Source organism: Balaenoptera ricei, chromosome 7, assembly GCF_028023285.1.
Source record: "Balaenoptera ricei isolate mBalRic1 chromosome 7, mBalRic1.hap2, whole genome shotgun sequence".
NCBI classification, from domain to species: Eukaryota; Metazoa; Chordata; class Mammalia; order Artiodactyla; family Balaenopteridae; genus Balaenoptera; species Balaenoptera ricei.
The window spans coordinates 101,340,357-101,352,672 of NC_082645.1; the positions used below are offsets into that span (position 1 = coordinate 101,340,357).

Here is a 12,316-nt window from a genome sequence, read left to right on the forward strand (position 1 = left end):
GAAGTGAGGGCAGCCAACTCAACTCAAGTCCTATAATTTACAGTATTTTATATTCTTACAAGTCCCCTGTGTGGTAGATGTCATGACTGACATTTTATAGATGAGGACGATGAGGCTAAGGGAGGTTGGAAAACCAACCTAAGATCACATGGCTGGTAGAACCATTGCCCATCTGCTTTAGCCTACCCTGCTGGCTGCTGAGAGATGCCTCTCCCTGCAGTCAGGCTTGGTAACAGCAATGGTAAATCTGAGCCTTAAGAAGAGATGAAGTGGCCCCAGCTGCAGCAGGGGAGGTGTGCAAAGGCTTGAAATAAAGCAGGACTGAGAGATGGATCAATGTCACAATGCAGGAGGAGTGGGTTCTGATGGAATCCAGACCCTCGGTATTCAGTCCTGGACACTTTCCCTGGCACTGTGCTTCGTGGAGAGAACTGTCATCTGTATCACTTCTGGGACACTGAGCTAAAGGGCAGGCATGGCTGCAGGTCTCAGATCAGGGCGAGGTCTCCCGTTTGGACCCATGAAAGGCTGGAGAAGGAGGGCGGCTTGGGGGCCCAGAAGTGAGGAGAGGCTCTCTTCAAGCTGGATAACTGGCTTCCTCACTCATCAACCCAGTGAGGTGGAGGTTTGGGTCTTTCCTTGGGGGGCCTGGTGCGTGAAGGCTCTGATTGCAGAGCCAGGCTGTGCTGTCCTCTGGTTTCAAAGGACAGACCACTAGGTGACCCCAACAGCTGAGCCTCAGGCCATGTCTGACTTGTACCGACTACCCCTGGGGCACCTCAGTCCCCTCCCAGCTGTAGCTTCTGGGCCTTCACTCCCTCACACAGCCCTGAGCACTTCTCTAGAACTTCCTGTTTTCCTGCAGCTGCACAGATCCAGCTGGGCCCACCTGGGCTGATCTGGACAGGCCCAGGGCAAGAGGTGGGAGTCAGCTGTGTTCTCCCCTAGCTCCTCTGGGCTCTCTCCACCCACAGGATCCTCAGGGACCACCCCCATCAGACCCCGATGTCAGTGGAGCAGAGGCCCTGTATCCAAGTCAGCTCACCAGAAGGTCAAGGTGACCCAGAAGGGCTTGTGGTCAAATTCCTTAATTTTTTTTTTTTCTGACTTTCTAAAAAGGCCGAGTAAGTGATGACTTAAGGACATGGCGTTCCAGAGAAAACTGGAGAGAGGAACAGAGACCCCTTGGTGAGGGAGGTGGAGAAAAAGCACACAGAGGGTGAGGCCTTCCAGTGTCACAAGCCCCCTGTGCTCTTTCCCTCTGGGTGCCTGCCTGGTCGGGGCTGAGCCTGCAGGAGCTGTCAACAGGGAGCCAGAATGAATGTTCCTGGAGGGCAGTGACTACGTCAACACCGGAGCTGGAAGATGTCCAGCCTGTGAGCCTGGAAAATGTTCTTACTGCAAAACAGAGTTTTCCAGGTGGATGCCAATCCTTCCACACCTGTCTCTGTCTAAGGGGGCAAATGCAAGTCACCAGGCAAGGGTCTGGCTGCCCTGACCAGCCTTGAGCTGTTCTCCACATGCCCATCCTGATCATTAATTAACATTGTCTTAGAACATTTTGTCTGGGAATAATACTCTCTTGCCAATGACATGAATGCGTGCTTTTGAGCTGAGGGTTCAGGAGCCCTGAGTAACTTGGTCTGGGGTCTCTTCACTGGTTACTTCTGAAGGGACTTTGGTCTGTGACAAGAAATGAGAGAAGACAAATAGTATGCTAAAGTGGCCAGCTTCTAGAAGTCCAACGAAAGAAGACATTTTGCCTACCAGGCTGTGCCAGCTATCACCATTAGTTTTTCAGAGCTATTCTTCAACATCCTCTGCTCTTTGATGCCCTGCATCACCTGGGGTCCTTAACTTGTTGCCTTTTGGTTGAGTTTGGCCACTGGAAGCATCAGGAGGAGATTGGAGGGCTGGAGGAGAGAAACATCAGGGTGCTTCTGAGACCAGCAGTGTCTGTGTCCCTCTCCAGTACAGTCTTTACCCAGAGGTCCATCTGCCACCCCCTTCACCAAACACACAGCTTTGGCTCTCATGGGGCTCCTATAACACTGTTCCATCCTTTCGCCTCTGCAGAGCCATTATTTCTTTATTTATTTTTAATTAATTAATTTATTTTTGGCTGCGTTGGGTCTTCATTGCTACGCACGGGCTTTCTTTAGTTGCGGCGTGTGGGGACTACTCTTCGTTGTGGTGCATGGGCTTCTCATTGCGGTGGCTTCTCTTGTTACAGAGCACTGGGCTCTAGGCACATGGGCTTCAGTAGTTGTGGCTCGTGGGCTCTAGAGCTCAGGCTCAGTAGTTGTGATGCATGGGCTTAGCTGCTCCGCGGCATGTGGGATCTTCCTGGACCAGGGCTTGAACCTGTGTCCCCTGCGTTGGCAGGTGGATTCTTAACCACTGCACCACCAGGGAAGCCCTGCAGAGCCATTATTGCCAGGCTCTGGAGGTCTTGCCTCTGTGAATCGTCCCTTCAGTAATGTGTCTTCATTTGAGTCCCCTCCAGGATCTGCTTTCCTAAGGGATCCTGATGGATACAGGAATAATATTTCTATTTATTGATACATGTGGAATAATATTCTTATATAAAGAATAATAAGTTTCTTGAGGGAAGTACCTTTCACACTGTTTTGCTGTTCTGTTGACTCTTCCCTATGGGAAAGGTTGTCTTTGCACATCTTGGCAATCTGAAAGATGGCAGAGGAAAGGTGAAGTGGAGAGCACGGAGCAAGGGGTGAGCTGTGCATGAAAGCATTTGAAGGCTCCTGGCACACAGTTGCAGCAGGGAGTGGCAGGGGCAAAAGGTGGGAAAAAGCAAGTGGGAAGAGATGTAGGTTATCAGAAAGCCAGTGGAAGAGACAGAGGTGTGTGGCCCAGACTGTGGGGCATGAGGTCCAGCAAACAGCTTCCTAACTTCAGCCTAACTGCAGGGTCTGCCTCAGCACAGAGAAATGCCTGGCCTGAGGTCACCCTTTCCCTGAGCAGCCTGCTGGGCAGGAGGGGATATAAAGGCTTCGCTATTTTGGACCCATGTAGGAATTCTAACTGGCTGTACTCCCTGCTGGCTGATGAATGAGAATTTATGGCTAGAGCACCAAAAGCCTGACAGTAAAATAACTGGATTTTGTGTGCTGCAAGGAGCTTTCAGGCTTTCTTTACATGGAGGCAGAGGAACTCCCAAAGGGCACAAGAGTATGTGAGAACTGGTCATTTCTGATTGGGGATTCCAGTTGAATCTGTAAAGAGTTTTGTGTGGTTGTGGATAATCATCTACTTGAGAAGCATATGAGTTTGAGTTTGGTTCGAAAAACAGGGACAACAGGAATGTTTAAGAGGTAAAACTGTGGAAGATGAAGGTTATGAAGGGAGTATTTTCTCTATTCCCTCTTTACAAAAATGGAAACTGAAAAAATAAGGAGGGAAATACAAGTTTGATGAGTTTTGAAGAGTCTGGGTGCCTGATGCTGACTTAGCTTAGGAGCAGTGTGTGCATTCTCTAAGGCTAAGAGAACGAAGCAACTTGAAACATCTTTACGCATGTCATGACCTGGGCTTCTTCTCATTCTTCCCTACTAGAATCTGACCCACAGGGACAGCCCTTGTTCCCATCCCCATATCCCAATACCTAGACACCTCCACAGGGCTCAGAGTCAATGATCTCACTGAAAATATGTGGAGCTCTGCAGAGAAAGAGGCTCCCTTTCCTCGCTATGTCACCTGGTCCCACATCTCCCCCCACCCCCCCACCCCACCCCGCCCATGTTGGAAACTTCATGTCTGACCTCATGCTCCTCTCATTCCTTCTGGCTTATATCCTTTCCTGGTTGCTTCCCCAGAATCTAAGTGGGTGGCCTGGTTTAAATATGAGTCTCAATTCCTCTCTGTGCCACCCTGGTACTGTCTCTGAGGCAACAGGAAACACTCATTAAGAAAAATATTGCCCCCTCCTGAGCGGGTGGATGCTGAGAGGATGTGTCAGATCCCTGGCTAGAGACGACATAAGCGTTATCAGAACCCAAGGTCAAGCTAAAGTGAGGGCCACAGCAAAGGACGGTTCTTCCTTGCCAATAAGGTCCACCCAGACTGAGGTGAGGTCAGTCCTACTGCCAGACACACCTGATTAAGATTCATTTATGACGTCAGAGTCACACAAGCTGGCTTGAATCTCCCAGGCAGTATCCCTGCCTCTGGTCTTGTCCAAATACCATTCTGGCTTCTGCCCAGAATGTATCCTCATCTCCAACAGCCTGCTAATCATGCCCATACAATCAGATAAATTAGAAGCGCTGAGGGTTCTCTATCCACCACTGGGACATGTCTTTAGCTAGCTAGTTTGGGAAATCATGGTTTGGTGTCTCCATGCTCCAAGCCCCTTGACAAAAGCAGCTTGCTTCCTTTGGCTCATAACTGGCACTCTGATGAATGTATTTTTCCCATTTCTTTTATCTCCTCTCCCTTTCCATGTTGGGAAGGGAGACAGTACATTGAGACCAAGACCCAAATATGGTGATGGTGCATGGCCAGAGTTGGGGCACAAGGAGAGAGAGTTGTTAAGGGATATTACATTGACATTGATATTATCCAAATCATGTTTGATGTTTAATGGTTTCATACCTGTTGATTCTTCCCCAAGGCTGCCCAGCTCAGGAGCCATATTCCAACCAAAAGATCAAAGGAAACTGAAATTCAGTTTTCAAATGTTTATTGAAATGTTGGGGAGAAACAGCCAACATATACATTCCTCATTTCTTCACAACTGACATTTTATCCACATGATAGGCTCTTCTCTGGCTTTGATCTAACTTCAGGTCTCCTTGGCAGTCCCCCTTCTGTTCTCTGTTGTTGCCTGGTGTCGTTTGAAGTCCACCAGGGCAGAGCCCGCTGGTGGAGTCACAAGTGGGAGCGGGAATTGCGATTGGCTGTAGGGAAAGGACAAGTTTGCAACAGGAACACCAGTTAGAACATGACCATTCATCCTCTTCCTGCCCAAACATGAACCTAGTTGGTAATGAAATTCTCATGCTGAGGTTTCAGGGTCCTATGAGAGTCAACTCCAAGAGCGAGGATCCGCGGGACAACAAGATCCCCCCTGTTTGACTGCTCTCCTACTCATCCCTCACTCACCGTCATTGCACCGTTTTCTACTCTTCAGACTGCCCTTCCGGTATTTTCTTTTGCTGCCACCTCTCTTGACTCCCTTGTGAGGACCTCGGTTCTTGCCCTTCCTCACGCCATGACTCTTTAATTTGCGGCTGGTGGCCATTGTACTTTCTGCCAAAATGAGGGGCTTTGTAGAGCCAGGAGGCCACAAGTCTGGGTATTTAAGGCCTTAGCGATTGTGACTGTGAAGGGGGTGTGGCTTAGCGGTGGGCAGGGCTCCACTGTGATGTCACTGACCTTTGTTACACTTTGGTAATATATGTGAAATAAGGTGGCCCCTCTAATGCAGCTCAAGGCTACCCTCAATTTTGAGGTCTTTTTTTAATGATAAGTGAGGTTTCCCAGACAGGTGTTATTGAGCACCTAAATTCCAGCCCTGTGCTGGGCACCTGGAGAGTACAAGAGCCATTAAAATAGTTATCTCCTGTTTGTAGGAAATTTAATGGTTGTTGAGTGTGTGTATATGCATCATGTTTAAGTCTCTCTTACAGCATTGGGGGATAACAAATGTGTTTCTATAAGGACTTGACTCTAGGAAATCCAGTTCAATATGACCAAAACATAAATATTCTTTCTCTTTCATCTAAATCAAGTTTTCTCAACCTGAGCACTGCTGACACTATGGGCTAAATATGTGGGACTATTGTTGTTAAAAAACAAAATTTAACTGAGTAAATTTGAAGATCTAATTAGCTTTATTAAATCATTCTTGAACCAGGCAGCATCTCATCTGGCAGACAGAGAGATACTCCAAGGGGTTATACCACATGGAAGGCTTTTATAGTAAGGAGAGCTGGACAGGGAAAGGAAGTCATCAGCAAGGAAATAATGAGAGTTCATTGGAGGAAAGTAAAAGTTCAGGTGATAATGTCTTCTTATTGGCTGAGTTGCAGCCCTTTGCATTGGCTGGGCTTGTTGCTGGGTGATGGAAGTCTTCCTTCCTCCTGCTGGGGTAGTAAAGTAGTTGCACTTCCTGTTGGGGTCAGTGCCTGATGTCTTCCTGTTGGGGTCAGTAAATAATATCTTCTTTTTGGCATGATTGACCATGAGCGGTAGGGTGTGAGAGCTCCCTGTATGAGTACTTCCAATTCCAATCTTAGCTGAAGTTTTCTTTTACTAATTTTCACATTGCCTTGTGCATTTGGCAGCATTCCTGGCCTGTACCCTTTAGATGCCAGTAGAACCCTTACAGCAGTGACAACCAAAAATGTATCCAAACATTGCCGGGGGGAGGGAGGGGCAAAAATCACCCCTGGTTGAGAACCATTGGCTTAGCCATTTTAAAAAAGTCAGTCTGCAAATATTTATTGATCATGTAGTATGTGCCACGCACTTAGTTGCTAGGAAAATAGTAGTGGGTAAAAACAGACGTAGACTCTGAGTTCATGGAGTTTTCAGCCTAGTAGGGGAGAAAGCTATTAATCAGACATCTACACTAATCAGTGAATAACTACTTCTCAACATGGTGCAAAATGAGGTTGGAGAGAGGAGCAGATACCAGACAAGCTCAAGTACATTGGGGAGCCATGGAAAAATGTTTAAGAGGATGACATGATAAGATTAGATGGCGGATGGATTGATGGGAAGTGAAGTGAATAAAGGGAGAGGCTATTGCCAATAGTGGGGGTTCAGGAGAGAAATATTTGAAAATGGCTTAAGCCCAGGCCAGTGGGTGTTGGTTAGGATGTAGAGATGTAGATAGGAGACAAAGACTTGGTGATGGATTGGATTTGGTTGGTGAGAGTAGAGGGTGTCAAAGGTGTGGATTTTATTTCTGTGTGATGCAGCTATCTAGAAGTTCGTGCCACTCACTGGGATAAAGGCCAAGCAAGGGGGCAATGATGATCATGATTTTGATCTAAGACATTTTGGGTTTGAGGTTCCTTTGAGACTTCCAAATAGAGATACTGAATGATTGTTTGGTATATGGGTCTGGAGCTCAGAGTAAAAGTCTGAGCAGGAGATATCCACCATCCCCAACTTCCCTGATACTGGACTCATCATCCAACCTTTTCTTCTTCTTCCTTTATACCTTATATTGAGACCTTTCAAATAAAATCTCAATAGAGCTTGATAACTTCTTTCTGTCCCTCCTTCTCTCTCCCCTGCCATTATCCTCATTCAAGAACAAAGCACTCTTGCATGTAGGAGGTTCTTAGCAAAAGTTGATTGAATTGAAGACAGAATGTAGTCAAGGCCCACTCCCTGTATTTCTAATGTCTATAGAGAAGATGGCAAATCATGTTTTGAAACGCAGCTTCTTTGAACAGCCATCATAAGTGACCCCTTCCACTTTCTGGTTTCCAGGCAGTTCTTTCTGAAGACCTGTTGGACGCCTTTATTCACCCAAAGAAGGAGGAACTCTATGAAAGAGGCTGGCTGCTGCCTTGCTTCTTTGTAATTTGGGGACTTTTCTGTCTACTCCAGCCTAGTTGTTCCTCCCACAAGCAAGTTCCATGAAAGCCGGAATTTAAAAATTATGTTCACTGAGCATTGAACAGTCCTGCCACAGAGTAGGAGCCCAATAAGGATTTGTGAAATCTTGGCTGAATCAATAAAAACTTCTAGTTTTCCAACTATCTGATTCTTCCCCATTCTGTCCCACCTTCTCCAAGGAAGACTCCTCTGACTTTTCAAATTGTCATTGTCTTTTGAAATTTATTCAAAGTCCATTGTCCTATAATATTGTCCTCAATGTCTGGAAAACCAGCCCTAATTGTTTGAAATCTTGTTTTGTGCCCACATTGTCTTGTCATGTGTGTGAGTCTGATCTCAACAGGAGGCAATGGGTCTTGTTTTTAGTCTGGACTGTGCCACAAACATCACTTCTCTGGACTTCAGCTCTATTATTTTGTAAATATGCTGGTTGGGATACGTGATCTCTGAGCTGATCTGACTTTTGTGGTAGGCTCCTTGTAGTTAGGGACTGTATTTTTTATTCAACTGTATTTCCCACAGGGACATGGTCCATAGTAGGTAGTCATGAACATTTGTTCATTCCAGCGACTTTGGTGTTATGAGGACAGACAGTACGACATTGAGTGATTTTGTATACCAAGTGGGAGCATTTCTAGAGAAAGAAGGGAAAAAGGACATTGTCTCCATAAAAGGCCCTCAGGTGCTCCGTGCTGGCCTCTCAGGCCTGACCCTGCTGGTGAACATGTTTGCAGAGGGACCTGGCTTCTTTAGTTTGGGAGACATTTTCTGGATGGTCCTGGAGACTGGCAAATATTTCTTTCCCCCAATCCTTCCCATCCCCCAAAGATCTACTCTGCCAAGGAGAAGCTGAGATCACAGGGAAGAAGGCAGCCAGACTTGAGATGGGATGAAGAAACAAACAAACAGGAAAGTCCCCTTTGCGTAGGGTTAAGGACAAATTCTAGTTTCAGACACCCATGCTGAGAAACTCCACCAACAGGAAGCCCAGTGTGAGGGGAGGCAATTCCCAGGCCAGTGAGGAGTGGGGCTGTGGTGGTGTTTGTGTTGGCTTCTCTGTCAGACCTCCCAGCAGGGTTGAGCACTGGGGACTGCAGCCTATCTCTGTTTCTCTTTCTGTTTCTTCTCCACTGTTGTTTGAGCCAATAGCAATTTACAGCACAATGCATTCTTTCCTTTGTTGAGAGCCATCTGTTAATCCACCTGTTAATCTGTTAATCCGTTAATCTGTTGTCTCCTTACCTTTTCTTCTGCTCTCTCTTTTTCTTTTTTCCTTTTGGATGAAGAAACCAAGGCACAGGATGGTTACATGAGCTACTTTAAATAACCCAGCACAGGAATAGCAGAGATGTCCCAATAAACCTATTTCCTCCATACTTTGGTTTCCTAGTGGGTCTTAGTTTTTGTTTCTCTTGATGAAAGGAAATAGATATTTTCTGGTAGCTATAGGGACATGGAGAAAGAACTGAATTACTGGTCTTTTTAGAAGAGGAGCTATCAGTTCCTTCACTTTTGGGGCTGAGTGTTATCTTGCCCAGAACAAGTGGATGGACAAAATGGTGTCTTTATCTCCTAGAAAGATGGCAAAGTGGCACTGCAGGGAAGGGCTTGGAGACTTGACACTCCCACTGGCCCCTTTCTTAGATTAGGAAGAGGCAGGCTTTGGACGTCACTGTTTTGGAATTCAGACCTCTAGTTGGGTCTCATCTCACCTCTCCAATTCAAACTCACTCCATTAATTTTCCTGGGAGTCCAATGGATGTCTGCCCAGGGCAGGATCTTCCCAGCAGGCCAGAAATTGGGGTTTATTACAGGGAACATGGAAAAGTTGCTGACAGTCCTTAAAAATGTAGATGACTCAGTCTGAACCCCTGTCTGAAACCTAAGTCTCTACAGATGTTGACCTTAGCTGGGAAGTGGGGACCTTCTACCCTGTTCGCATGCATGCCCTGTCTTCTCTGTTCTTGGTGCTGCTGCTGCTGTTCAGGCAAGCAAAGGGTGCTCAGGGTGGGCTGGAGTGGGGGAAATCTGCTGAGAGAGGGGTTTCACCAAGGGGTTGAGCTCTCTGAGCTCAAGATTCATCTGGTATCTCTCCTAGGAAATAAAGAGGAACCAGAGCCACAGGCCAAGGGGTGGTTTTCAGAGAAAATGGAAGGAGGGACCTCAACTCCATTCACCTCTTCCCATCCAGTTCTGGGAAACAAGGGGACATCATGGCTCTGAAGATGGTCTGGGTTCTACCCGAAGATTTTTGGAGTTTTTCCCTCATTTTTCTTTCAGGCTCCTCTCCCATCCTTTCTGACTGCATCTCCAAACTCTCTTTCCATAAGAAATTTCTGTTTTCCAGGAATAGAGAAATTGGGCTGCTAAAAGGTAGGAAGCTCATCACAAGAGCATTGGCCCTGGGGGGGGGGTCCTCAGGAGCCATCTGACCCCCCTCTTTTGGGAGGCCAAGAGGCTTGTCTAAGGGCTGCACCCAGGCAGTGCAAGAGCCATGGCTGAACTCAGATTGCTGATCTTCAAACCAAAGACTGCCCACCACTTCACACTGCCTTCTCTACTTGCCTTAAAAATAGATCTGACATTGACTCTCTGCTCCCTTGGCCTTTTTCCTCCTACCTGTGCTGCTGCTAGGATCACAATGAAGGAATATAATACTGAAGGGAGAAGGAGAAATGGGAAAAAGTAATGAGCTCTTCTTAGAGGCAGGGTGTGAATTTGGAGTTCCTCTGGACAAATTAAAAATTCTCATTTGGAGAGAATGCCATAGTTTTTGTTGTTGTTATTTTTGGACTTACGAAAAATTATTTGACAATTTTTATTCCTTTTGCCACCACCGACCCTAAGACCACATGGTTCAGTAGTATACAAAGAAAATCCAAACTTTATGCTTCAGAAGGTTCCAAATAATGTTTTCACATTAACTACTCCCTTTCGCCCACTGACCTTAATCCCCGTCTATATGAAGAAGAAGCTGCCCCTTCCCAGAATACACTGGGAATACAGTGCCCTACAGCCATAAGATAAAACTAAAGCTGCATCCTAAGATATTAGAAAGGGTGTGATATGGTGTGAAAATGTCATGCATGTTAAATTATTTGCCTCATATGGTCCTTAGGAGCGAATGAATTTTAATCCGCTTAACAACTGGAGTAAGGAATTTTGAATTGAAAGGGTTTTAAGAGAACAATTTCATAATAAATAAGTCTGGGGATGAAGGGTAGCTTGGCCAAAATCACAAATTATAGGCAAAGTTGGATCTCAAGCTCAGATCTCCTAATCCCCAGTCCAGGCTTCTTGCCACTGTTTCATGAGGCACTTTGCTGAGATTTCTGGCCTTTTTTTCCCCCGTGCTTTTTCTCTATTTTGAAGTCTCCTTTCACATTCTGAGAGCCATGTGCCAGAGGCCCTTGCCCTCTTGAAATCATCCCACCCACCAAAGACTATCATCATGTCACTGAGTTTGTGGACACTTGGCCCTGTGAAATGGGGAAATGTTGTTATCAAAAGTGGACCAGAAAGACAGACTGAAGTTGCCACTCTGAGGGTCAGAGCCTTCATAATTGATGATTTCAAAGCATTATGACCAACATGCTGCTGAAGTGTGCATTGACCAGAGGAGACACTCAATATTTCTGGATTATTTTTTAACACAAATACCTATTATAACTCTACTGATCAGGCTTGGGTCAAGAGAGACGATCACAATCCAGTCTTATTTCTTTGACTTGATTTGCTAAAACTCTACTTTCTATTCTCAATGGTGATCAATTGAGGGTGAAGAAGAGGAGATAGGTCGGAATCATAAATTCACTTTGCCTCTTGAGGATCTTGAAAAATGGAACTGACAAAGAAGTCTTGCCTGGCAGTATCATTGCCTATTTTGTTTCCCCATTCTTCTCTTGGGTGGAATTCTCATATTTGGAGAAGTAGCTTTAGTCATGTTTATACTAAAGAAAGAGAACAAAGTAACCCCCTCACTGTTCTTTCTAGTAGAATTCTCAGGTCCAAAGCACAAAATCTTAGTGACAGTTTGCCCTCCACACACATATGCTAGGACAGCAGGGAAGACTCACCTAGTGAAATCTTTAAAACAAAGCCTTCATTTTCAGAAAGGACCAAAGAAAGACCCAGATTTCTTGAGTGTTGCAGTGATCAGATTTTATTGGTCAATAAATTTCCAATGCTGGGCCTCCTTATTTTTGTTCTAGGAGGAAATATGGAAGATCATACTGCTGAGATGCTCTGGAGTTCTGGTAAAGACAGTGTCTCCATGTAGAAGTATTTGTTTTCTCAGTAGACCACTGTGCTGCAGTAGTGATGGTGGTACTTTCTTCATGCTGCAAGGAAGCAAAGACAAAACTCAAGTTATAAAGGTCCCTGGTTAGGGTGGGAGAGTCTCAGAAACTTCTTCAGGGGGGCACACAAGACCAACTTGATTTTTCCAGATTTTCCTTTATGACTTTTATTACCTCTTTAGCTATTGTTAGGCTGGTTTACTTGCAGGTCAGTCAAGTCTCCCCAGAACTAGCTACATTATTTGTGGGGTCCAGTGCAAGATGAATATGTTGGATTTTTGTTTAAAAAAAATACTTTCAAGATGGTGACTGAAGAGCATAAACCAAGCCTGAGCAGCCCAGAGCACAGGGCTGTTTGTGACTGCACAGGTCCTATACCCATGAAGCCTAACTTGTCCCTCCTGACTGAAGGTACTTCTTAT

General features: G+C 45.8%; 1 protein-coding gene across 1 annotated transcript; it reads right to left on the reverse strand.

The window, feature by feature from the left end:
* Window positions 1–4,890: 4,890 nt before the first annotated feature.
* TNP1 (transition protein 1) lies at window positions 4,891–5,263 on the reverse strand. The gene is made up of 2 exons (XM_059927407.1): window positions 5,125–5,263; window positions 4,891–4,919 (listed from the first exon to the last, which is right to left on the reverse strand). Exons 1-2 carry the CDS (start codon window positions 5,261–5,263, stop codon window positions 4,891–4,893), a joined length of 168 nt encoding a protein of 55 aa, XP_059783390.1.
* Window positions 5,264–12,316: the final 7,053 nt, after the last annotated feature.

Excerpts from the sequence above, each read along its gene's own strand:
- TNP1 (XM_059927407.1), bottom strand. The coding sequence starts at position 5,263 with ATGGCCACCAGCCGCAAATTAAAGAGTCATGGCGTGAGGAAGGGCAAG. Across the intron at positions 4,920-5,124 it reads TAGAAAACGGTGCAATGACG|CCAATCGCAATTCCCGCTCC; the intron begins GTGAGTGAGGGA and ends CTTTCCCTACAG.